Source organism: Oryx dammah, unplaced genomic scaffold, assembly GCF_014754425.2.
Source record: "Oryx dammah isolate SB20612 unplaced genomic scaffold, SCBI_Odam_1.1 HiC_scaffold_13, whole genome shotgun sequence".
Classification (NCBI taxonomy): Eukaryota; Metazoa; Chordata; class Mammalia; order Artiodactyla; family Bovidae; genus Oryx; species Oryx dammah.
Genome location: NW_024070197.1, coordinates 29,653,523 through 29,679,940, shown reverse-complemented (window position 1 = coordinate 29,679,940; position 26,418 = coordinate 29,653,523). Strand labels below are relative to the sequence as shown.

The window sequence follows — 26,418 nt, the reverse complement described above, 5'->3', positions numbered from 1 at the left end:
ACTACTGCAAGCCCCACCTATACCACCACAGGCCCTACCCACACTACTGCAAGCCCCACCTATACCACCACAGGCCCCATCCACACTACTGCAAGCCCCACCTACACCACCACAGGCCCCGCCCACACAACTGCAACCACTACTCCCAAAGCCAAGATGTCAACTAACACCACTACAGCCAATGCTAAGGACCCAGTCCAGACCACCAGTAGTCCCACTCATTCTGTCACAAGCCCCACTCTTAAAACTGTAAGCCCCTCCACTTTTCTAGCCTTTGCCAAGCTCTCTAGCCCCTCTGCAAATACAGACCCTCCCCACCTAGGCACTGACCCCCTGTTTGGTAGTTACCTAGCCTCCACTCCTTGCACTCAGGCAGACCCCATATCCCCCAGCACCTCCCTTCCAAGTCCTGCTTGTTCCAGTTGGGAGCACCTCACAAGCCCTTCCCCAGACCCCGCAGAAGCCATCTGTCAGAGCCCAAGTCTCCTTCCCTCACCCCTAGCCCCTGTGCCCCAGCATCCAGACCCTAAAGTGGCCAGGGCTGCTCCGGCCCCAGTTCCAGGGGCAGCTGAAGGGGCTGGGGACAGGAGGCTGGAAGAGGCTCTGGGGGCCCTGATGGCTGCCCTGGATGACTATCGTGGCCAGTTTCCAGAGCTGCAGGGTCTGGAGCAGGAGGTGACCCGGCTGGAGAGTCTGCTTATGGTGAGGAGGGCTGGGCTGGGCTGCTATGATACAGGGAGGGCAGCCAGGCAGGGGCAGCAGCTCTGACGCCCTTCAAAACCCCAGCAGAGACAAGGCCTGACTCGGAGCCGGGCCTCCAGTCTCAGCATCACTGTGGAGCACGCCCTAGAGAGCTTCAGCTTCCTCAATGAGGATGAAGATGAAGACAATGACAGTCCTGGGGACAGGTGAGAAGGGTGAGGGGAGGGGTAAGAGGGGAGGTGAGTACCAGGTGAAGGAGAGAGGTGAGAAAGGGGAACAGGTGAGGTGAGGCCAGGTGGACCACGTAGAGACAGCAGCAAGACGAGAGGTGGGCGGGAGGAGCGGGGTTGCTGGTGGGTGCCTCCATGTTCACCCCACCCATGTACTACTTGTGTGTCCTTGGTGCCCATGTTTTCAACCCCATCTGTATCCCCAGTGCTTCTGGCCACCTTCCTCCTCATCCCTGCAGTGTCTGCCTCCCCCGTCAGTCCCTGTCAGCTCCTGAGTCTCTAGCTCCTCTCTTCCTTGGCCTCACCTTGAACCCACGCTATGAACGAGCCCTTTCTGTGCCTCCCTGTGCGTCCTGGGTCCCTCAGCATCAACCTCCTCTGTCTGGATCCCGATCTGCCCAGAGACCCGGGCCCCTTGGCTCTCTGTCCCGGAGTGGCCTTTGCCAACTCGTAGTTGAAGATCTTGTGCGGCCCCTCCTCTCTCTGATGCTGCCCAGGTTACAACCCGGTACCCGGCGCCCCTTGGGCCACAACCTCTCGCAGTCCACTGTGTGTAGGCCATCCCGCCTGCAGCCCTACTCCTGTCCGTCCTGGCCCCAGTGGTGCTGGTGGTCATAGCTGGAGGTGGCCCTGGGCAGATGGGCTCTGGGCAGACCCCTGCTACCACCTGTTGGTCCCAGCCCTTTCCTCCTTCTGGAAGTCTTCCGTGAACTTGCCCATTGTCTGTTCGTGTGTCACCTGTTCTGTTCTGGGATGGCAGGGGGGAGCTTAATAAAAATTTACTGGTGACCAGATGATGATGTCTGCTCCTGGGGCGGTTGACCCCATCTTTCTCTCAGGCCCCCAAACAGCCTAGCACCTGGGGCTGAGGACAGCCTCGACTCGCCCAGTGCCCGAGCCCTCAGCACAGGGTGTCCAGCTCTGGATGCTGCCTTGGTTCAGCACCTGTATCACTGCAGCCGCCTCCTGCTGGTGAGGCTATTGGTGTTCCCCCCACCCTCCCCTGGTAGTCGCTTCCCCCAGGGAGCCCTGCACCTCATTCCTGGCCCTTCACCCCTCCTCTGAGTTCCACTCCCCAATGTCCCAGGGCCTGGCTCTTGCTGAATGGAACACCTCCCACACTCTGGCTCCCCCAAGCCTCTCCCGATGCATGCTGGGACTTGCAGTCCCCGGTCTCCATCCTCTCTAAGCTCTACCTTGAGGTCTGAGCTACTTGGCCACCCCTGTTCTCCAGAAACTGGGCACATTTGGGCCCCTGCGCTGCCAGGAGGCATGGGCCCTGGAGCGGCTACTGCGGGAGGCCCGAGTGCTCGAAGCAGTATGCGAGCTCAGCAGGCAATGGGAAATGCCTGCCACCTCTGCCCAGGAAGGTAAAGGCTGTGTGGGCCCTGGCACATGTGTCCCAGAGCTCCTGCCTTGCCCTGCCCCACCTGCACACCTGTCTTACCACCTGCCTGCTCTGTTGCTGACAGTTTCTTGCATCTCCTCACAGTGGTGCAGTTCTCGGCCTCTCGGCCCGGCTTCCTGACCTTCTGGGACCAATGCACAGAGGGACTCAGCCCTTTCATCTGCCCTGTGGAGCGGGTGCTCCTCACCTTCTGCAATCAGTACAGCGCCCGTCTCTCCCTGCGCCAGCCAGGCTTAGCCGAGGCTGGTGAGTGGGCTGCCGGCCTGCCCCTTCTACCCTCCTTCCTCAGATCCCCAGTGATGGGACCTTAGGGAAAGCCAGGTCAGCCCACACAGACACGCTGAGTTGAGCACTGGGAAGAAATAGTAAAGGCACATGCCTCAGCACAAAAGGGCCCAGATTGGACAGGGACGGACTTCCTGGACGTGCACCAGGGATGGGGCACCCTTCCCTCTAATGACCCAGGTCCCTCCACTCCCTGAGACCTGCAACCCTGCCTCCCACAGTGTGCATCAAGTTCCTGGAGGATGCCCTGGGCCAGAAGCTGCCCCGGAGCCAGGCAGGCCCTGGAGAGCAGCTCACCGTCTTCCAGTTCTGGAGTTACGTCGAAGCCTTGGACTGCTCCTCCATGGAGACCTATGTAACCGAGACAGCTGAGGAGGGTGAGGCAGTGGCCCTGGTCACAAAGTGGCCTGGCCCTGTGGGTGGGTCTGAAGGTGTAGATTCAGGACACAAGGGTACAAAAGACCCTACCCCCGGAGGCTCTTTGCCCTGCCACCTTGTTCCAACTGACACCCCTCCCCCACTGCCCAACTTCCTTCTTTCAGTGTTACTGGTGCGGAATCTGAACTCGGATGACCAGGCTATTGTGCTGAAGGCCCTGAGGTTGGCACCTGAGGGGCGGCTTCAAAGGGATGGGCTCCGGGCCCTCAGCTCTCTGCTTGTCCATGGGAACAACAAGGTCATGGCTGCTGTCAGCACTCAGCTCCGGAGCCTGTCGCTGGGCCCTGCCTTCAGGGAAAGGGTGAGAGTTGGGCAGGCCTCCCTGGAGGGTGGAGGCTGGGGTCCCAGGCTGAGTCCCAGGCTGAGTTTACCCTCCCAACCCTACCCAGGCCCTGCTGTGCTTCCTGGACCAGCTGGAGGATGAGGATGTGCAGACCAGAGTGGCCGGCTGCCTGGCTCTGGGCTGCATCAAGGTGACCCCTGCCGACCTTCCTACCCTCTGTCTCCCCTCCCAGCTCCCCGAGCCCTGGGTCCTGAGCCTGCTCCCCTGGGCCCACTTCAGTGCTCTCTCCCCTGGTAGGCTCCAGAAGGCATTGAGCCCCTGGTGTACCTCTGCCAGACAGACACAGAAGCCGTTAGGGAAGCAGCTCGGCAGAGCCTGCAGCAGTGTGGTGAGGCTGGGGATCAGGAGGCACGGTTCTAGTTGAGTTCTAGGACATTTGGCTGCTGGGAGTAGGGGTGAGATGGGGTCGGGGCGGGAGGGAAGGGTGGAGCTAGGACCACTCCTGACCCCATCCTATCCATTCCAGGAGAAGAGGGACAGTCTGCCCACCGAAGGCTGGAGGAGTCACTGGATGCCCTGCCCCGCATCTTTGGGCCCGGCAGCATGGCCAGCACGGCATTCTAAACTCCCCACCTAGCCGCCCCCAGTGCCCCTTCCCCGCACCTTCAGGGCTTACCAGGCACTGGCAGGGAGGATGAGGGCTGGCTCCAGGCATCCTTCCCTCACAGATTCCTATCAATGAAAATCTAATATATTCTCCTGTTGTCCTTGGGGTTGGGGGAGTCAGTGCCACAGTCAAGTGCCTCCCAGCCTTGGCTCAGCACACTTGCCATAGATCGGTGTCCTGGGCCTGGCCGTCCTGCCTCTGCCCTGCCCTTGGTTTTGTATTTTATTTACAGAGTTTTACAGAAAATAAAAAAAAGCAGAAATGCCTTTCCTACATAGCCTGGACTGGTGCACTTCTAACCTCCTGCTCCAGCATCTTCTGGCTGTGGCCCTGACACTAGTGTGTCCACACTCCAACTGTGACAGCACCATGTGCTTTTTTGCCCTGAAAATCCAGATGGAAGAAGCCCAGAGGCTGGAAATGGGCTTGGAAAAGAGGGCAGAGGAAGAGGGTGGTGGAGTGTTGCTGAGGAGGCCCGGCCTGCAGGTTGGTGTACCCTGGGCCTGGAAGCTATAGGACTAGTCTGGAGCTAAACTCTGGAGCTGGCCTAGAGAAGGCCCAAAGGGTGCCAGTCCTGGGAATGGCTCCCTAGCAGCAGCTGGCTTGGCTGGGAGGCAAAGAGGAAGCAGGCAGGAAAAGGTGTGGTGGTGGCTGGAGCTTCTGGCCACCAGGGGGCAGCAGAACCCCATCAGGGAATGCCAGGCTTCTGGGTCTTTACTTCAGCAAAGGCAGCTCCCTACAGAAGGGGCTGTGCCCAAGGAGGTGAGTGGGTTGAGAGGAGGTTCTTGTAGAGGGGAGAGCTGGAGCTGGGGAGGCAGGTGACGTGGGTGGCTGCCCTGACTCTCTTAACAGTAAGTCCCTCCTATCTCTGAGCCACCTCCCGTCTGTAATAACAAACCTGACCAAACCTTGTGACCTTGCCACAGCTGGCAGACTTGTGCTGCTCCAGGGAGAGGGCTCACGTGAGTTTATTAACCCCAGAAAGTTTAGTGAGTTCAGTGGGAGGGACCTGAGGGTAGGGTGGGACTGCAGGATGGCAGGTCTGTTCTTAGGAGGGCCGAAGGGAAGCCCACACTCGAGGCTGGAGAAACAGGTCTTGCACCTTCCCCGTCCTGCCAGAGCTTTCAGTGACAACAGCGCAGGGGAGGGCCTTCCCTGGTCCCTGAGCCCACTCTGGCGTCCCCGTAGCACAGCAGCGTGACACCCTGGGGACAGTCTGTGTGCTTGTACTCAGGAAGAGTCAATGAGGTGCCAACAGTCCCCCCCCCCCCGAAGGGGTGACCCAGATCCCCAGAGAGCTCTGCCCCCCTGTGTTTTAGAGCTGTGTATGAAGAGGTTTGGCTGGGCCTTTAACCACCTGCTGGGGAAGCCAAGCTGAGCAGAAAAAAAACGGTAACAGGAAGGAGCACAGGAAACACCTGTGTGTGGATGCAGGCGGCCCATTCCCGTTGGGTGGGGGCGGGCGCGGGGGTGGGGGCAGGCCGACCGCCCTCAGCACATGGGCTGCGTGTTCCCTCTGTGACTGTGAAGGGTGGTACGGGAGAGATGATCAGCTCAGTTTTGGGGGGATGATCGGCCGCAGTGGTAGGGGAAGGCAAACAACTGATAGAGACCGAGCCAGGACCCAAAGCTGGCCACAGCCTGGGCTTGCTGTAAGGGCCCCTGAAGCAGGGTTGCAGGCTCAGAACCACCCCTAGAGTCCCTTAGGCCTGCAGCCCCACAAGCGCCCCACTGGGAGGACAGGACTGCCCACTGACATCCACAGCATGGCCTGTGTGGTGGGGAAAGGAAGTGAACACAGGCCTAGCAGGTCCTGGGAAAGTGCAGCGTGGTGACTGGACCAGCAGTAGCTCATGGCTCAACCCACAGGAGAGGACAGGGCCTGGGCAAGAAATGGAGGTGGAAAAACACCCCTGCCAGGGGTCAACTGGTCACTGGAAATTTGAGTGGCCCTACATCTCTGCTTTCCTATTCTGGGAAGGGATAGGGTACCTAACTCTGTCCTCTACAAGGAGAGCCCTGAATCCTGAGCCTCATATTCAGCTCTAGGTGAGGGTGGATTGGAAGGTCAGGATGAGTAGGAGCTAGAATTAGGGTGCTGTGAGGTACAGCGGAAGCACTGTCAAGGCCGAGACAGAAAGAGCCTCGGGCCTTTGCCCCATCGAGCCTACTCAGTTCAGAGCAGTGGATCAACCCCAGAACAGCCACCCAACCCCTCTCCATCAATTACTTAAAGTCAGGCTGTATGGCCTCTTACGCTCAGGCCCACGTCTATGAGGTGGCAGGGATGGGGGGTAGGGGCAGGGGAAGCCCTTGTCTGCCCTTTTGCATACCCTGCCCTCCCCCAGCACACACAAACCCTCACAGGTGCTCCCATAGGTCTTCGCACAAGGCAAAGCTGCTCCCAGCACACCTCCTCCCCTGCTGTCACACAGGTTCGGAGAGGCTCTCACTCTGGCAACTCTGGGCAGTTTTGAGCCTGCTACCTCTGGTGACGGGAGGCTGATGACACCATCAGGAGTCAGATGCACCAGAGCAGGGAAAGTCTGTGCCCAGATGTCCTGTGGAGCCTGTGCCAGCTTCTGTGAGGGGACATAAGGAAGTGCGCCTCCAAGGTCTGTGACACCCTGAGAAACGCCCCACCGATCAAGTCCATCAAGGCTGCAGCCATGCCCTGGCCACTATTGTGGGGCTCTCCCCGGGAGAAACTTATAAGCCCACGCTGCGAAAAAAGGGACCAGGCTGAGGTAGTCCAGGATACAGTTTATTGGGTAGGGGGGCACTGGGTCCCCCCACCCCACCTCCTTTCCTTTTGCCTTCTTCCAACCTTACCTTTCCTCCAGTCTCTACTCTCCTTCCTCATGTATTCAGAGCTGCAGAGAACCAAAAAAAGAAGAAAGAAAAAAACACGGTAAAGGCAAAGAGGCAGATGGGTTGGCATGTGGGAAGAGAACTGCTTCTTTGTCTTGCCCACAGAGTGGGGGTGCCTTCCTTGTGTGCTTCTGCCTGGTGTGTGGGTACAATTTGCTGAACCCTGGGCAAATGACATGTTCCCCCCACCCCTGGCATCCCTGGAGGACCCTATATAGGCCATCTCTCAGCCATCGACAGAAGGCTGTTGGCCTGGCTGCTGGACCTGGCTCTCCTGGGCCGACGTAATACAGAGGGTGAGCTTGGGAAGGACTCCCAGACCTATATGAACTGCTACGGAAAAACATCTATCATTTGGAAAATAAGACTGTCATTGACCTGCAGGAAGAGGCCTCTTGTTTCAGAAGGCTGCAATGGGGTGATGGTCATAGTTTGAGTTTGATATCAATGGTCAAGTCTCATTTTTCTCTGAAGACACCCAGAGCATATTGGATCTGCCAAGAGTATTGACTTGGAGAAGCTGAATAAGCAACCAAATTGCCATGCTAACATTGACATTTCTAGCTGTTTCCTCTGAATCTCCCTACAGCTTTCTCCTCCTCCTCAAGCATCCTCTTACAAACATCACTCCACAGCTTTCCATTCTAGACCCCTTGCTCCTCTCTTTTGAAACACACTCCCTGAAGCACCTTATCCATTTCTCTGGCTTCCATCTATATGCTGAGGCTGTATGCCTCATGGTTGTGATTCACATGGCTCTCTCCTCATCTCCTGACCCTCATATCCAACTGCTGACTGGACACCTTTTGAAAAGCATGCTCAAAATCAAACATCTCAAAACCTGCTTCTCCTCTCAGACTCTCGGGGTTACCAGCTGCCCAGGTACTCAAGCCACATAGCTGGGCCTCACCCTTGATTCTTGCCCCTGTGCCCTCATCCCAACCATCACAATCTTTGCAATTAAATACCCTAAATATTGCTAAGTTCTGTTTCTCTTCATCCCCATTGGCACCACTCAGTTTCCAGACACATTGACCTCTCTCCTAAACACTAAAACTGCTCCTCACAGGCTCCCTGACTCCGGTCTTGCCCTTCTTCCATCCAGTCTCCAAAGTGCAAAGTGATTTCTAAAAACAGACCCATCACTACAGTCTGTTTCTCTTAGGGAAAATTCCAGCCCCCTCAACCTGGCTCACAAAGGCTTTTAAGTGGGTTCCTCTCTCCAGCCCCACTTCTGCCACCTAACTTCTCAGTCCGCATGGGACCTCACTGAACCATCCGTGGGGCTTGCTTGCCTCTGTGGTACACTCCTCATCTTCCCTTGCTAATGCCTGGTTACCTGATAGGCTTCAACCTGAACATCACAGATTTCCTCAGGAAGCTTCCCTTCCACTGTGCTCCTATCATGCTGCTGCTGCTGCTGCTAAGTCGCTTCAGTCGTGCCCGACTTTTAGCGACCCCATGGATGGCAGCCCACCAGGCTCCTCCATCCATGGGATTTTCCAGGCAAGAGTACTGGAGTAGGGTGCCATTGCCTTCTCCGGTGCTCCTATCATAGAAGCATGCATTTCCCCTAGTACAGTTTTAGGGGAATCACACCCCATTGCAATCACTTGTTTATACCTCCAATATATATGTCTGTAAGTATTTGCTGACTAGTCAGCTAGGTAACACATTCCACTCAAGTCTGGAAAAGATGATTTCTGCCTTCCTTGTAGAGCTTGGTCCAAGCTTTTTGTTTTGTTTTTAAACAGCTTTATTAAGATTTAGTCTGCATACCATACAATTCATCCATTTAAAATGTACAATTCAGTAGCGGCTTTTAGTGTATTTAGGGTTGTACAACCATCACCAAATCAATTTTAGAGATTTCATCAACCTCAAAAGAAACTCAGCACTCCTTAAGTATCATTCCCAGGACCTCTGCATCCCCTTCCCTTTCCTGCCCCCCAGCCCTCAAGGCAACCACTAACCTACTGAAACCACAGATTCTATAGATTTGCCTATTCTGGGTCTTTCTTTTTTTTTTGGCTGAATCACCTGGCATATGGGATCTTAGTTCCCTAATTAGGGATTGAACCCACGTCCCCAGCAGTGGAAGTGGGAATCTTAGCCACTGGGAGGTCCCTGGATATTTCTTATAAATGAAATCAGGTTAGGTCTTTCCAATTTACTCAGTTCTAAGATTCACTTGAGAACTTCCCTGGAGATTCAAATTCAGAGACCAAGGAATCTTTATTTTAAACACGTGCTCCAGGCAATTCTCTGTTTAAGCAGGCTGCATCTGCCTTTACTGTTCCCACCAACTAAGGCCAAAGATATAGTAAGTGGTCAAGAAATAGCTTTTGATGCATATCTGTAAAACTTGACACAATCTGAAAACATTGTGAATATGAAAGAACAGTATACGTTTAGTGCAGAAAAAGTCTGGATTAAAAAACCCCTCAAGAGTCCCCTATGAAACGTAGCTCCTTAGAATGCACTTTTACCACGGGGTTCTCAAATAAGGAATGGAATGGAAGCCTGAGCAGAGAGAACTGAGGTCAGATGAGTAGGAGGCAAATTGAATCCACAGGGGCCAGAGGGGGCAGTTAGAAAGGGGCTTGTGGAGTGGCTGAGGAGTTGGGATTTACTCCTAGAACACTGGGGACTCATGCATGGACTTGAAGCGGGGGAATTTTGTGATCCCATCTGTGGTTTGGAAAGGTCGCTTTGTGTTGAGAGGAGGCAGGGAGCAGTGAGGAGCCTGATGCTAAGCCAGGTAGGGATAGAGAGGAGGTTAGAGTGAAATGTTCAGAAGGTAGAATGGATGGGATTTGGAGACTGATGGGATGTGGGAGATGAGAGAATGAAGCTTAGGTTTCTGGCCGCTGTGGTGGATGGATGGGGGTATCTTTCACTGTAAAGGGGGAGCCCTAGCGAAGCAAATGAGGAGGAGAATGACAAGGCTCCTAAGGGTAGCCTGGGAGCCATCCAGGAGAAGTGTCCAGAAAGAAGCTAGACATGTAGATCTGGGCAAGAAGAGAAGTATGTAGGCTAGAGGGAGAAGTTTGAGAGTCATCCTTGCTTCATTGTGAAGTCTCGTATGACCACAGTGATATCCGGTGACCAATCTGTTCCTCCCACACCTGCTACCCATACCCTCCTTTTACTTGCTTCTCCATCCTTGACTTTCACCTACTAATACTCATGAGGGTTTAGTGTCTCCAGATTAATACAAGACAAAACATGAGGCCTTTGAAGGCTAGGGGCATCATCTCTCTCCAGTAGCACCTTGAACATAGACCTGGGCATAGAGCAGTTGATTCAGGACTTGCATGCACGCATGCTCAGTTGCTTCATCATTTCTGACTCATTGTGACCCCATGGACTGCCAGGCTCCTGAGTCTGATGGCCATGGTCTTTAATTAATTAATAGGGCTCCTGAGCCACCTGGGAAGCCCTATTCAAGGTTTACTTACAGATTAGTAAATCGTGATTCCAAATAGCTCTTCTGTTTACTAAGAGCCTGAAATGTCCACCATTAAAGCCCCCCCTTTGGGTTAAGGCACTGTCCAACTTGTGTGGAGGGGACAAAAACTTTTTACCTCTAAACAAATCACATAAAATTCAGAGGGGAGAAAATGAGGGAGCAGAGAGGTCCAGAGCTCACGTGATAGACCTCCCTTCCTTTTCCCCCTCCCAAGCAGTCCCTGAGCTAAAGCATCAAGTACAGAGGATCCCTATAAAAATGGAAATGTTACCTAACAGAGTGAGGAGCGCAGAGTGGCCAGTGAAAGAACAGGAAGAGAGAGGGTGGGGCTGGAAGATCTGAGTACTCATTCTGGTTTTGTCAACAAGTTACTGGACGACTCTGAGCAAGTCACTTTACTTCTAGAGTTAAGGACAAAACTGTGGCTGGCTCTTCAAAAAGAACTGTGAACATCAACTAAGAGGACAGGCATGAAGGTGTTTTTTAAAATGAAAAGTGAACAGATGAGGTGAATTATTTAAGGGTGATCAATGCATATCTGAAACATGCAGGTAAGAGCACAGAGAACAAAAGTAACCTACTGCTCAAACGTGAGATGTAGGCCCAGGCAAAATCCTTTAGACTGTAGAGAGCAGAAGTTTGAGCTGGGAGGTAAAATAGAATTTTCATAGGGATCTGAAGAAAGCAGATATCAATAAGGAAACAAATTCCTGTGGTCTGGGTAGGAGATGATATAGAAGAGCAGGTCTTTAAAATTTAGGAAAAAGTGGTTGGCCTTGGCAGTTGAGACTGAAAACTTTCCAAATATCTTACAAGATTTAGTATCACTCACTACATCCTCATCCAAAAGAATGGAAAGACTGACCGTCCCTCTAACACTCTTGTACCCTTTTATGCCCTTTATTATGGCTCTTCACCTTACGTGCCTTGCCTTGTTAATGCCTTCTGAGCTTTTGCGTGCCTGTGTGCTCAGTCATGTCTGACTCTTTGCGACCCCATGGACTGTAGCCTGCCAGACTCCTCTGTCCATGGGATTCTCCAGGCAAGAATACTGGAGTAGGTTACCATTTCCTCCTCCAGGGGATCTTCCCGACCCAGGGATCAAACCGACATCTCCTGCATTGGAAAGGTGGATTCTTTACCACTGAGCCACCGGGGAAGCCCTTCAGATCCTATTAACACCAAGCTGAAATGAGATACCCCTGGGAAATGATTTGCTCCTTTATGAGTCCATTTCTTCCCATTATCACAGTTATGCATTAATGTGTCTTGGTTTTGTTTTCTAAACTTTAAGAGCGGGAAACACATCTTGGGTCATCTTTGTATCCCCAGTGCCTAGAAAGGGAGCTGAAGACAGCAGTACTCTGTAAATCTTTGCTGCACTGGATTATACCTCACACAGATCCTCAGTAGACACAGCGCAATGGAGTGCTCAGGTGTAGCTTTACGTCTCACCCCGCAAAGTGGGCAGGAAGTCTTGCCCATTGTTCCTCAGAAAATCAGCTCATCTCTCAGTTCATTGAGACTCTTGCTTAATGAGTTCCCAAAAAACATATAAATGATCACGATTATTGCAAGCTTTACCTGTGGGCAACAGTGGGAGCTAAGGAAGATTTGGAAATAGAATTGTTCTTCTAAGAATAATAGACAAAATACACTTTCCTCAGAAAGAATGGCTTCCAGACCAAGGAAAGCCTAGTCAGTAAGTAATTCAATTAATTAATCCTATTAATTAATTAAAGACCATGGCCATCAGAAGGCAGATTTGGGAGTGAGGGTAGGTTAATAAGCATAAAAATAAAAAAAAATTATAGTTTACATTTATTGTATGATTATCAGTGCCTCGAACTATGCCTAAAGTTTTATTTGGATTGTCTCATTCAGTCCTTACCACTTTGTGAAGAAGTGTTATAGAGAAGAAACCTGCAGTTGAGTTGTTACTAATTTACCCAAGATCACACAGCTAATAAGAAACCAAGACAAGATTCAAATGCCAGACAATATGACTCCGGCATATTAAACATTTACATTATATAAATTAACTGCTTACCAAAGCTTCCTGGTAATATGGCTTCCCAGAAGGCTCTCCTACAGGGAGAGAACATACCTTTTGCCGGCATGTGAGCACCAGTCCACCTCTCAGTTAGTAAAATGTCATTTGGCTTATGCATCAAGCTCCTGTGAACCTGATGAGTCTCTAAGGAAGGAATCCACTCTGGAGGCTGAGGGCCAGGTCTTAGAACCTGGTGATTTCACTACTGCCACGAGGTAAGCTGACAGCCTTCTGCTGATAATGTCTTGAACTCCTGTGGACTACAAACCTGAGACAGTCCATGGGAAGAACACTTTCTTAAATTACTGCTGCTGCTGCTGCTAAGTCGCTTCAGTCGTGTCCGACTCCATGCGACCCCATAGATGGCAGCCCACCAGGCTCCCCCGTCCCTGGGATTCTCCAGGCAAGAACACTGGAGTGGGTTGCCATTTCCTTCTCCAACGCATCAAAGTGAAAAGTGAAAGTGAAGTTGCTCAGTTGTGTCTGACTCTTAGCAACCCCATGGACTGTAGCCCACCAGGCTCCTCCGTCCATGGGATTTTCCAGGCAAGAGTACTGGAGTGGGGTGCCATTGCCTTCTCCATCTTAAATCACTGGGCGGTTTTAAATCATCACAGTTCTCTCTGGGTGACATAGTCTGGGATAGTACTACAGGCAACTAACTTGTCATTTTTATCATCCCAACTGTTCCACAGGCTCTCACCATATTACTCTTTTCAGCCTGTTTCTGTCTGGCCTGAAACAGACTATCCTTTTGGACTGGCTTTCCGTCCCTTGATCTTTAGAGCCAACTTCATGCACAGAGTAGGACACATCACCATTTCCTGCAAGAAGAAAACATTTTCTTTTGTTCCTTCCTAGTGATTCTCAGCATTTTCTCACCCATGTCAGAGCAGCACATGGGATCTTTGTCTTCAGAGAGCAGAGAGCAGGCTGCAAGGCCACTTGGACCTCATTCTGGTTTCTAATTGATGCCTCAGAGGTCCTATAGTTGTAATGATAGTTGATACAGTGTAAATATAGTAGTTGTCTTAGTCTGTTCAGGCTGCTATAACAAAATACCACCAACTGGGTGCTAATAAACAGCACATGTCTACTGTTCACAGTTCTGGAGGCTGGAAAATCTGAGGTCAAAGCACCAACATGGTCACATTCTGGTGAAGGCCCTTTTCTTGGTTCACAGCTGGTGCCTTCTGGCTGTGCCCTCACGTGGTGGCAGGGGCTGGGATCTCTGTGAAGCTTCTTTTATAAGGCACTAGTTCCATTTCTGAGGGACGTAAGCACCTCCCAAAGGTCCCACTTACTAATACCATCATATCTAATATTAGGATTTCCACATATGAGTTTTGGAGAGGACACAAAGATTTAGACCATAGCAGCTGTAAAGATAATTGTAAGTACAGCTGAGGTTTTTTTTTGTCATCTAAATATATTGCTTTACATTTACGTACATTAAAGCTTTAGATGACATTCTTGAACCTTAAAGATAAGATGGTATGAGGCAAGGTCTTAGAGACAGTGAATTAGATTATTACAAATACTAGAAAAAAAGAACCTAAGAACTGAAGTGTAAATCAGCTTTGTTTCTAGTACGCAGTTCCTAAGTATACCAGGAGCTTTTTGGTGTGGCAGGCTGAAAAAAATACAAAATGCAAATATGCCAGAGATGTCTGGTAATTTTTCTCAAAAAAAGTTTGCCTTTTCTTTATGCCTGAGTCCTCAAGTATACATGAGGTAACGGGAATAATTTGGTTTCTAGAAAAAGGAGTCACATGTAAATTTTCCAAATATTTCACACATTTCTAGAATAGTTAATCACATAAGGCAAGTACCTAAGACTAGGTATCAGAAAACTTGGGTCTTGATTCTGAGAAATCAAATTATCCCTTTTCTTCACATCTGTACCCAAGCAGTTAAATGTTGCTGGAGGAAAATCACACACTGGGCCAACTGGTTTAACTTTAAACTCATGGTCAGGACTTCCCTGGCAAGTCCAGTGGTTAAGAGTCCCCACTTCCACTGCAGGGGGTGTGGGTTTGATCCCTCTTAGGGAACTGAGATCCTGAATGCTATGTGACCAAAATAATAATAATGAACTCATGACCGCAAACTTCAAATGGGTACCAATACCACCAAGGCAGTTCCACTAGGAAAACTGCAAGCTTGTTTTACCTCTCCCCTGCATTTGCATCCATCTTCACCCTTGTTACTCTGATTTCCACAGTGGAAGCATCCTGTTCCTATCCAGGGTCAAACCTCCCAGTTTCCTTATATTCTTTCATGAATTTCACCCTGATTTAAGTCAAACAAGGGAATTTCCTGGCGGTCCAGTGGTTAAGACTCAGCGCTTTCACTCCTGTGAGTCTGGGTTCGATCCTGTAAGATCCTGCAAGCCCTGCAGTGTCGCCAAAAGAGAAAAAAAAAAAAAAAAGTCAAGCAAGACTTTGTTCTCCTGTATCACTCCCAATGACAAATAAACATGCTATAATCTTTTCATCTTGTCATTCTCCCTTGACCCCATATCTTTCCACATTTATCCCTGAATTTCTTTGCTCCCTTTGTAGCTAAACTTATTTCATGTTGCTTATGTGTGTTGTCTCTATTTCCTTACTTTCCCGATCATGCTTCAACCCATTCTGCTGCCTGCTCAGTCACTTCAGTTGTGTAGGACTCTTTACAACCCTATGGACTGTAGCCAGTTATGCTCCTCTGTCCATGGGATCCTCCAGGCAAGAACACTGGAGTGGGTTGCCATTTCCTTCTCAGGTCAACCCATTCTAGTCAGGTCCACATATCTGATTAAGCAACATAAATCAAGCCAAACTCACCAGTGATAATTACCAGTGACTTCCAAGGTAGCCAATTCAATATAGCCATGTTTCTGGCCCAAGATGACCTCTCAGCAGCACTAAACACAGTTGACCATTCCTCTCCTACCTGAATCCTTCTCTGCCCTTGGATTCCAAATTTAACACTCAGTGGATTTCCTTCTGTCTTCCTGGCTGTTCCCTCTCAAGTCTCCTTCTCCACTACACTATCTTAAATGCTGGGGTGCCTAGGATTTGGCCGTGGAACTTCTCTTCACTCTTTCCTTCAAGTCAGAGGTCATATAAACTGACAGGGCTTGTGTGTGGCTTAATCAGCTTATGCAGTTTTAAAACATCTGATACAGTTGCCCACACCTGGAGATTTTACAGTTAAAAAAAAAAAAGCCACTCAGATTTCCTTTAAAAAGAAAAAATCAAAATAGGTGTCAGTATTGGGCTAACATTTTCATAATGGAACAATCAGCTCAACGGAGCAGCAGCTGTTCCCTTGACGCTGGGTCCGTTTGTTCCCCCTTGATCTAAGGTAACGGAATTAAAGATACAGTCCTGAGCCAGATTCTCGTAAGTATCAAAGGTTCTCCTCCTGAGCCACCAGAACATCTTCCAGTCAGTCTTCAGGGAGCTTTATTGCTGGTTGGGTAGAAGAGTCTGCAGGTGCATGCTCGGGAGGGGGAGGGGCGACCGCACAGTGAGGGGCTTAAGGATTCCGCCTACAGAGAGCTTAACAGTTCTCAGGCAAAAACAAAAAACTTACATTTTGAAATCCACAATCACACTGCGCCAAATAGAGAACATCCTTTTGGCAAAAGACTGGTACGATCGTTAGTGTAAAAGCATTAAGTCTGGCCTTCCGCTGGCCTCTCCCGGCCAAAGTGGCCTGGGCACACCAGGAAAAAGCCCTTTTCTCTCACACCCAGTCTTAGGAAGCCCTCTTGTAGAGCAGAGGGATCCCCAGGACAGCCCTGCCTGTCTTGGCTCGCGGGGGAAGGATTGTTTCTGAGGACTTGGGAGTGAGAGGGGACCCGCCCGGCCTTACCCGTGGCGGGCTGCCGTGCGGCGCTCGGAGGGCGGGTCCAGCCCGGCTAGGGCGGAGACTAGGGCGGGGCTCCGCCCAAGAACCGCCTCAGCCCCACGGCCTAGTCCCGCGCGCGCTTCCTCCAAACACCCTCCCCCCGCCCCACGTCCGCCCTTTCGGATTCAGGGCGGGAGACTGCAGCTGAGCAGGTCAACTGGGCCGGAATCCTGGGCCGCCCAGAAGGGACTGCCTCCGCCCAGGAAGCCCCACCCAGCGGGAGCCCGGACGTCGGGCTCCCTAAGAGCCCACGCGCGACCAGTTGAGGGCGCGTGCGGCGTGACGCGACCCGCAGCGCGTCCCGTGACGCCATCGCGCCCGCTTTTGAAAGTTGGCGCCCGGGGCCGCCTCCCATGCTGCCCTGCGCCAACCCCTCCCCTCACCTTTCCTCCCCCGCCCTTCACTCGTCGCCCGGCCGGCCCCCCCACCCGTCCCTTCCCTTATCAGCACCCGCGGCCCCGGCAGCGCCGACGCAGGCGCACTGCACCGCGCCGCCGCCATTTTGTGTCCGAGCCTGTGGAGCGATTAAACCGTGCGCGGAGCTGCTTCTTTGGCGGCAGCGGCGGCGGCGGAAGCCGGTGCGGGTGCGCGGAGCTGGCTGGGGACGCCGGGTGGCCGGAGCGGTGGAGCGGCGGCGGAGCGAGCGCTGCGGGGGGTGTGGCGCGGAGGTAAGGGGGCCCCGGGTGGAGGAGGTTTCGCGGGCCGCCTCTAGGTGTCACGATGGGGCCGCTCCGGTCGGCGCTGGCTGCAGCCCGGCGCCAGCGCCGCCGCCGGGGGGTGTTTGTCTCCCTCTACCGTCCCTGCTGCGGCGCGGCCGCCGCCATTGCCCGTCTCCGCCGCGGCCGGGCCGGGCCCCCCTCACCCCCCGACCCGCCCGCTAGGCCTCCCTCCTATGGCGCGCTAGGCCTCCGGCGGTGGCAGCTACAGAGGCCCGCGCGCTGGCGACTCCATTTTCCTTCCTTTGTCTCTGCCCTCGAGGCCGGCTCTTGGCCCGGCCGCGGCCCGCCCTCTGCCCTCCACCCCTCCCGCGGCGGGTGGCCTCAGCCGAGAGGCGATCTCTGTGCCCCGTTTTCCGCGACCCCCTCGCTCAAGGATCCAGACACAGCTACCGCGCGCGCAGCCGAATCTCCGTGCGGTATGGGTGTCAGGTTCTTGCCTACGCCTCTCTGGCTGCCCATCCTCCAGCCTGCCCGGTCCCCGGAACCTACCCGGCGGCCTGGCCAGCGTCCCCCGCCGCCCGGCTGCTCCGCGGTCGCTCCCAGTCCGCGCGTCGCCGCCGCTGGTCTCCCGTCTCCACCGAGTGGCGCAGGCGGCGCTGCTGCGGCTGCGAGTAGAGGGACCCCAGAGCTGCCGAGAGCTCCCTCTGCAAGGCTGGCTGAGCTGCTCGCGCCTCGACGCCGCCTGAGCGGGCGGGGGGACGCGCGCTCGCCGCCCCCGCCGGGCCCCACTGCGCCCCCAAACTAGCGCCGGGCTCTTTGCGTGATCCGACCGATGCGGTCCCCCACGGCGGGCGGAAAGGACACAAATTCCCCAACAAGTAGTTTTTTTCTCGAGCTAGGGTCGGATTCTCGTTGCATTGATAGCAGCATGACTTCATGCACTAAGAGACCGCAAAGGGATCAAGACTTAATTTCATTCTGATCTCAAGTGACGTGACAAATTCCTGAATTCGGGATTATGGGTTGGCTAAATTGATTGAGGCAACTCTTGAGTTTCTGTCTCGCTTTGAAACTTCCTGACGATGACTTACTACTGCACTTAGTACCTGATGCTTCAGGGCTAGGCGAAGGCAGTTCTGTCGCGGGATTGTGCAACCCGATCTAAAGCGCCAGTAGGGCAGAATGAATTTGTTCTTGACTCCACTGGTAATTTGCCCATATGCTGAAATATGAGGGTTGGTGTTGTAATTGAATCCTGGGTCACTAGTTGCAGTTGGTTTATAAATATCTACGCCTAATGTAACTACTCTAGTAGCTGACTTCCTGTAGCTCTGAGTTCAGCAGTAAGTAAACATTCGCATATGGAGCGTCTTCCTGCTTTCTTTGAGTTTAGATCAACTAGAAAAGTTAAAATTCCAGGTTCCCCTTAGGCAGTAAAAGAAGTTAAACAGGGCATGTATGTTAAATTAACTCTGTCTTTAAGTCCTCTTGCATCATTAAAAAGCTTCCTGTTGAATTGCCAGGTTTCCCCCCTCCCCCAATATGCTAGCTTGTACCTTAATACAATATCATGCGGCAGTTGCTTTGGAGAGAGGAGTCTTGATGAACTGACGGGCAGGGAGTGGGGAAGGACAGCCTGGTGCTAAGCGAAATTGACCGATCTACTGTGTGTAATCTCTGTAGAATTTTGCGGCAACTGCCTCCATAGGGGAATCTTTTCAACATTACTTTTTTGAACCCTATAAAATGTTCCTTCTCCCTCTCCAAAATAAGATTGCACTAACTATATGCAGTAGTGTTGATGGAGGGTCAGTCTTGAGAATAGAATCACACTTAATTGCCTGATACATTAGTCCATTTGTATAATTTTTGGCATTCTTGTAATTTTGCTTTCCTTTTGAAACTGTGGATGGCAGGTGGCATGTTTTACTTAAACTCCACACGGGATAAATCCAGCAGGTCTGTGATTGAATCAGCAGGAAAGCTTGTTTTCCCAGATTAGTATTGTGCTCCATAGACCATATTTTGCTTCTTGATTTCAGTGGCGCTATATAGAGTCACCAGCTTCTTGGTTTTACACATCATTTATTTTATTCTAAAGGTATAGCTCTTGTCCACAGGGTTGCTGTCCTTTGAGATTCCTGTATGCCAAGATCCGTACTTTGTTGTTTATTTGCTTTTGTGCCTTTTTTTCCCCCATGCCATGAGGCATGCAATGATCTTAGTTATATCTTTTAACCCATGTCCCCTGCAATGGGAGTAAGGAGTCTTAACCACTGTACTGCTGGAAGTCTCCTTTGTTTTTATTGGAAAATGAAGTCTACAGAGAGAATAAATTGATGACCTAAGATTACCCAAAGAAACGTATTGCTAGTATGGGAAAGATTACAATAGGAATGTTTACCTGCATAGGAAAATACTGCTTATTTAAGAGTAGCTGTAAAAGTTATCCTTAATATGTGTTAAACTCCTAAGAGCTTTAGGATTTTGCTTTAAAGAACATACAGAAATGAGGGCACCCACCAGGGACTTCTCTGAATGGCTTGGGGAGTTCCTTACGAGTGGCAGAAGCCACCTGTGGCTGACTAGGGTTCTGAGGAATCCTGTGGCAGAGCTTTGCGGAGTGGTGCCTGCTGGCAGAATGTATCTCTGGAGACTGGTTTTTTGCTTCAAGGATGCTGCTGCTGGTTTTTTGCTTCAAGGATGCTGCTGCTGCTAAGTCGCTTCAGTTGTGTCCGACTCTGTGCGATCCCATAGACCGAAGCCTACCAGGCTCCCCCATCCCTGGGATTCTCCAGGCAAGAACACTGGAGTGGGTTGCCATTTCCTTCTCCAATGCATGAAAGTGAAAAGTGAAAGTCAAGTCGCTCAGTCATATCTGACTCTTAGTGACCCCATGGACTGCAGCCTACCAGGCTCCTCCACCCATGGGATTTTCCAGGCAAGCGTACTAGAGTGGGGTGCCATTGCCTTCTCCTTCAGGGATGCTACTGGCATCAAATCCACTCCACATTATCTACTTTATAGGCTCTATGTTATTTTTTAAAACCAGATACCTAGTTGACCATCTAACTTATTTATCTATCTTGGTTTCAGATGACTAGAAACGCTTTTCCAAAAAATTAGGTCCCCCTTCAAGCAAGTAAGGTTTATCATGATTTAATGCATTAAGAAAGAACATACAGGTTTAGAAAGAATAGTAATAATAATACATAACTTTGAGGTACATGGTCCCCAAATGTGTGAATTTGGCACACCGTACTTATTTTTTTAAACATCCCCAAACTTTCTCTAGTTGCTGTGTTCAGTTCTTCCCTGGCTGTACCTTTGCATTTTCTCAGTGTTTAGTATTTGAATGTAAAGATGTGGCTATTGAATATAGACTGCTAATATAGACCCCAAGAATAATGGTTTTTTTCCTCAGTTGATCTTAGTTTTAGTCACCCTTCCAATTTTTAGGGGCATAAAATTTCATTCCTTTTGAGGCAGCTTAGTGACAATATATGAATCCAATATAAAAGTGTTTCTTGGATTAAATACACTAATTATTTACTTATGTTGTTATAAATTGCCTTTTCAGCAGCGAAGACTTTTCTTTAGCTTCATCTGATAAAGTATATTAGTTTCATGAGATGAATTCCTCTTAATTGTACCTCATATGCCAAATTCTTTGGAAATGGTTAAGTTTAGCTCTTTCATTTAAGAGTAATGTCCATTCCCACCCCTGCCGTGGAGTTAAGTACCACTCTACCATTGCCTGAAGCTTGACAGTCCATTTATTTGTATTTTAGGGACAGAATTGTTAAGTAGCAATTGGACTTTAAAAAAGTATGTTGTTATTTGTCTAAGAAAAGGTATTTCATTGCTGTGCTTTTAGGACTGTCAAAGGTCAGTGAAAGCTCCCTCCATAGTTATCTTATTACACTGAAAAATATAGTCTTAAGGTTTAAACTAACTTAATCAGTAAAACCTCTACTTAGATAGTAATAGTAATGTGACATTTTAGCAAGTATACTGTTTTTTCCCAATTTTATCTGTCTTCCTCTTGCTTTCATCTTGCTTTTCATACTGTGTCTGCCTTTGTGTGTATTTGGTGTCTATAAAATGATGTGTGCTCCTGTTTCAGAATGATTACAGCCCTGGGTCCAGAGAGCAAGATGCAGTAGTGGACAGATTGCCGACCAGAGGCTTGAGAGCTGAGCTCCGTTTTCCCTGCTCAAACTGACTGCAGCCACGGAGAGGTAAATGCTATTTCCACTTCTTGGTCTTACAAATAGGAGTAATAAACCTTTCTGGGATTGGAGGATTTGCTGGATCATTGAGTATAGGAGATACAAGACAGTGGATAATTGAGAGCATATAAGCTTTATATTCAAGGAATACTCCATTTGAAATTCTCTTTGCACTGCCATACACTAGCTGGCTGACACAGGGTAGATTACTTAACCTTTCTACTCCTACAGTTCTTATTTGTGAGAATAACACCAGTTAATGAGGTTATTATCGGAGTTATGCGAATGTGTGTAAAGGATTAAGTACCATTCTGAGTATGTACATAGGAAGACCCCAGGATATGGTGGCTGCTATTCTGTAGAAACCCTTGAACTGTAGATTTTGACTCTTAGCAAATGATCTCAAAAGTCCATGGCTTGTGGCAATTTGTAATTTTGGTGAGGAACAGATGGAATCCTGTGCTTGGAGAAGCTGATATCCTAGGTAAAAATTGTCTCACTAAATTTGAGTTAACCTAGCCAATGACCCATGTTTATATCATAGTGTTACAGTCCTTATAAATAATTTTTGGGGGAAACATTTGCAAGGGTCACTTATAATTTACTTTACAATTTCTGCTGTGAAATATAATGAACAGTACAGGATACTTGAAACAGGCTTCTCATAAATGTCAGTGTCTACTAGACTTGGGATCTCATTAACAACAAAGAAGGGTTCCGGGTGTGAAAAATCTCTCTTCTCGGGCTACTGGGAAGAAGATCTTTCTTATCCCTAGAAAATGTGAAAATAGTTTAATTGCACTTGTGTAATGGTGAAAAGGGTATAGAGGTGAGAATTACAAATGCCGAGATTAGATAAGCTTATATGAATGAATCATCTAAGTGACTACTAAGATTTTTCTTACAAGCTATGCCTGGAGCAGATAGAGAGGAGGAAGGAAACAGGAGTGAAAGCTGTTCTTCTAATCACTGTTTTCTGTATGGGCAGCTTGGTACCTTGTAGATGGGACGGACAAGCTCTCTGTGCTGGCGTTCCATTGCTCCAGAAATAACTTGTGCCCTGCAGGTTCTTTAGTGTTGACAGGTAGTGCATACTAATGAGCTGCTTGAAAAGAGAAACAATACTGATTTGAAAAGCTATTGAGAAAACTAGCCTTAAGAGTTTGGGGAATGGGATTATAAGAACATTTTGATTACTTTTAAGTATTATAGCTAGTTTAATTATTTAGATCCCTGGTTCTCAAACTGGGATATGAATACCCTTAGGGTACAAAGTGGTATGATTCCGGGGTACTTGAAGCCACAAGATAAACATGACTCATCTTCTTGGAGCTTCAGTTGTGCTCACTGAGGGGGCGGTGAGTTAAGTAATTTAACTGGTAAGTAATTATAAATACTTTTACATTAAAACAAATATATATTTTAAGAGAAGAATGTGAACTCTTTGACTATCTAAGATAACATAGATCTTCAACAAAATGGGGCATGAGTGCCTGGAGTGGGAAACCCTGTTTGTAGTGAAAACATTTGAGAAGCAGTACTTTTGAGCTATGTAACAGCTTTACCATCCAGCTCCTTACTTTGTCCCCTGTAGCATCTACTGTAGAATATAGAAGTTAAACTGTATTAAATGGAGCTTGTTTGTTTGTATGCGTATTCCTATATGTGCCCAGCATGCCCAACAGTTCTGTGCATACTGGTCGACAATTCTAGATGGCTGGACCAGGTCATGAAGACCATTCTGATGATATAAGAATTATGATTTAAAAGAAAAGCAGCAATGAGCAAAATCAGGTCTGAAACCATAAATTTTATGAAACAATTTTGAAAATATATTAACTCCAACATAGTCATTTTTACTGATTTTTGGCCCTCCTCCATTCAGGTTACTTAGAGTCATAATAAAAATGGCTAAATTCTAAGCTGTGGACATTATGACTCCTAATTATTCAAAAGCGTCTATTCTTAACTGTCTTATGTGTTTTACAGTTTCTAAGTATTGTTACTGGTATTGTTCTTAATGTAAATGGCACTTAAAAATTACATTTTCTCTATTGATGATGCCTGCTCTTTGAATATAGGTTTTATATTTGAACTTTAATGGTTCTCCGTATACTGAAGTGTGACTTTTCTCTGCAGTGATATAAATTGGATCAACCTAGATATTTAGACTAAATATCTGTAGTGTTTATTTATTGAACACTTGTAATGTGCTTATTCCATTCTTTGAACACTTATACCTTTCTACTTTGTGCCAGGCATGCATTAGGTAATGGGGATTTCAAGAAGAGTAAGAAAAAAATCCTTTTCTTGAGGGGCTTAAGTAGAATATGGGGCAAGAGATCTATAAATGTGTTGTTGGTGCTATGATAAAAGTGTGTTCAGCATGCAGGGAGGGATGGCCAGTTATAGAAGTTAGTGAAACGGGGATGACCCAGAGAGATGTTGTGGGGAGGGGGGTGGGAGGGGGGTTCATGTTTGGGAACGCATGTACACCCGTGGTGGATTCATGTCAATGTATGGCAAAACCAATACAGAAATGTAAAGTAAAATAAAAAATAAATAAATACAAAAAAAAAAAAGAAGTTAATGAAAGATGTTAGGATAGGCTTTCTGCAGGAGAGACCTTGATCTGAGTGTATCAGGAAATACAAAAGAAGCATAAAATTAGATTTTAATCTTACTAGGGTACCAAGGCTTAATCAGCATGCAGCTTAGTAGCTGTATGGCCTTGGGCAAGTTCGTTAAGGGTGAATTCTTTGTCCCTTCCTTTCCCTATTTGTAAAATGACTTATCTACTTTATTAGAGGCTCCTGACAGTTAAATGAAGGGGGAAATATATACAGTTGACCCTTGAACAATGTGAGCTTGAACTGCTGGGTCCACTTATATGTGAATTTTTTTCCCATAGTAAATAACTACAACCCACAGTTGGCTGAATCCACTGATGAGGGAATGGTAATATGGAGGGGTAACTATAGATTATATTGAATTTTAAACTGTGTGGAGGGTCAGCACGCTGAAACCCCCATTCATTGAGAGTCAGCTATATATTTGTAACTATAATGTGCTACACAGAGGTAAAGCAGGGATCTTTAGACTTTAGCGGTAGTTGGTCATTGTATATATTTTACATTAAATTGACTACTGATGACTACCAGACAAGAGAAGACTCTTGAGTCCCTTGGACTGCAAGGAGATCCAACCAGTCCATCCTAAAGGAAATCAGTCCTGGGTGTTCATTGGAAGGACTGATGTTGAAGCTGAAACTCCAATACTTTGGCCACCTGATGCAAAGAGCTGACTCATTTGAAAAGACCCTGATGCTGGGAGGAGAAGGGGACGACAGAAGATGAGATAGTTGGATGGCATCACTGACTCAGTGGACATGAGTTTGGGTAAACTCTGGTAGTTGATGGACATGGAGGCCTGGCTTGCTCTATTTCATGGGGTTGCAAAGGGTTGGACACAACTGAACAACTGAACTGAACTAAACCACTTAAGTGGGACTTATCAAAAAATTAATTAGAAAATAAATAGAGCAGTAGACAAATGGGTAAATAAACAGGATCAAATTCCATGTTGGGAGTGATGTTTGACAACTGCTGAAAAAAGCTGATTGGAAAGATTATTAACTAGCAAAGTGCTTATGAGAAGTTTGGGGTGTTTTGAGTTTTGTTTGTCTTAATGTAGTACATGGTGAGGGGAAGAGTAGGCAGGGATATAATGCAGTGTGATAAATATAGTTAACACTGCTGTATGTTACATATGAAACCTGAGTATGAATGTTTGCTAAACTTTATCTGGGAAATCCATATATCATGAAATATTATATGTAAGTCATATCTTATCTTATGCTTTATGCCTCAGACTTACACAGTGCTATACAAGAAGGAAATGGCAACTCACTCCAGTATTCTTGCCTGGGAAGTCCCATGAACAGAGGATCCTGGTGGGCTGCAGTCCATAGGGTTGCTAAAGAGTCGGACATGACTTAGCAACTAAACAACAACAAACAACAGATACATCAATTATGTCTAAATAAAACTGGGAGAAAAAAATTACAGTACAAAAAATAAATTTCTGTATGGAGGAAACCTGTAGAATATAGGTTATATTATATATATATACACACACACATATATATTACTGTTATTACTGTATATACATATATATATATATTATATAACTTGGTACATAGCAAGAGCTCGATAAGTAATTGTTTGGATGAATGAATGCCCAGGGTAAAAGACTAAATGGATAGGCATCAAAACACTGGTCAAAACAAACTGCAAAATAAACTGGTAGTGTAAGGGTGGTTAGGTTTGGTTTTCTGTAGGTTTTTTTTTTTTTTTTTTTTTTTGGTTTTCTGTAGTTTTATCACATAGTTATTTTATAATGTAAATAGGGTTTTTTTTCCCCCTCAGAATTAACCAAAGTTTGGGAGTAGCAACATTCAATAATAGGGAAATTAATTAAATTATGATACACCTCCTCTGTATCTGCAGATTCAACTAGTTGCAATAAAGCATGACTGCTATCTTGTGCCCTTTTATGTAAGGGACTTGAGCATCCACAGACCTGGGTATCTGGCCAGAGACTGGGGTGGGGGTGGTGTGCTAGCACCAATCCCCTGTGGATACCCAGGGACAACTGTAATAGAATGTCATGCAACTATTTTATTATGTATAGAAATATATTGAAATGGAGAGGGATTTGAGACACACTACATAAAGCAAATTATCAAACAGTGTGCACAGTGCAACAGCAATGCACAGTGTGATCTCATATAAGAGTAGATATGTGTATAAATGGGGAGGAGACTATGGATATAAACCAGCATGTTTATGTAAAACATATAAGTTTATATATTCTTACTTAACAGAATTTTCTTTTATCTGTATTTCATAATTTTTAAAGGGAAAAAGGAATAGGAAGTAGTACTGAAGCTTTCTGATAAATACAATGAAGTAATAAAAAGTAGTTTTTGCTTAGTAAAGGTAGGCTCCAGAGCCTTGCTGTAACAGTTGCAGAAGTGCAGGCAGGAGTGGGGCACTTTTTGTATCATTCGAGTAACGTTTAGTTTCTTTCTTTGATAGAGTAATAATGATATACCAGCTTCCCCAACAAGGAAGAAGGAGATAAGAGTCCTGAAATGTCCTAGTTTAGTGAGGGCCTTTGAAGAAAAAAAGCAGATAGGTATCTTGATGCTTTGTGT

The 26,418-nt window shown here is 48.2% G+C and overlaps 2 protein-coding genes and 1 long non-coding RNA gene across 9 annotated transcripts in view; 2 read left to right on the top strand and 1 right to left on the bottom strand.

The window, feature by feature from the left end:
• RIPOR1 (RHO family interacting cell polarization regulator 1) overlaps positions 1-4,260 on the top strand; it is a 16,227-nt gene extending 11,967 nt beyond the window's left edge. For 2 of the 4 annotated variants that reach the window (XM_040253250.1, XM_040253248.1), the window contains 10 exons: positions 1-702; positions 787-908; positions 1,772-1,904; positions 2,167-2,302; positions 2,425-2,586; positions 2,847-3,002; positions 3,168-3,364; positions 3,453-3,536; positions 3,644-3,734; positions 3,873-4,260. The exon at positions 1-702 is cut by the window's left edge and continues 1,071 nt beyond it. In XM_040253250.1, coding sequence (XP_040109184.1) covers positions 1-702; positions 787-908; positions 1,772-1,904; positions 2,167-2,302; positions 2,425-2,586; positions 2,847-3,002; positions 3,168-3,364; positions 3,453-3,536; positions 3,644-3,734; positions 3,873-3,970 — 1,881 coding nt within the window. In that variant the 3' untranslated portion in view covers positions 3,971-4,260. The remainder of the gene's footprint in view (positions 703-786; positions 909-1,771; positions 1,905-2,166; positions 2,303-2,424; positions 2,587-2,846; positions 3,003-3,167; positions 3,365-3,452; positions 3,537-3,643; positions 3,735-3,872) is intronic. The other 2 variants (XM_040253251.1, XM_040253249.1) reach the window with 2 other exon arrangements.
• A 2,496-nt stretch (positions 4,261-6,756) lies between these two features.
• LOC120872753 lies at positions 6,757-16,604 on the bottom strand. Its single transcript, XR_005723321.1, has 2 exons — positions 13,113-16,604; positions 6,757-6,886 (listed from the first exon to the last, which is right to left on the bottom strand). It is a non-coding gene; the product is annotated as an uncharacterized LOC120872753 (long non-coding RNA).
• Positions 16,605-16,783: 179 nt separating this feature from the next.
• The window catches only part of CTCF (CCCTC-binding factor), a 42,565-nt gene continuing 32,930 nt past the window's right edge, over positions 16,784-26,418 (top strand). For 3 of the 4 annotated variants that reach the window (XM_040253264.1, XM_040253261.1, XM_040253262.1), the window contains exons 1-3: positions 16,784-16,977; positions 21,095-21,209; positions 22,467-22,579. The gene's annotated coding sequence lies outside the window, so the exon portion shown is untranslated. The remainder of the gene's footprint in view (positions 16,978-21,094; positions 21,210-22,466; positions 22,580-26,418) is intronic. The other variant, XM_040253263.1, reaches the window with a different exon arrangement.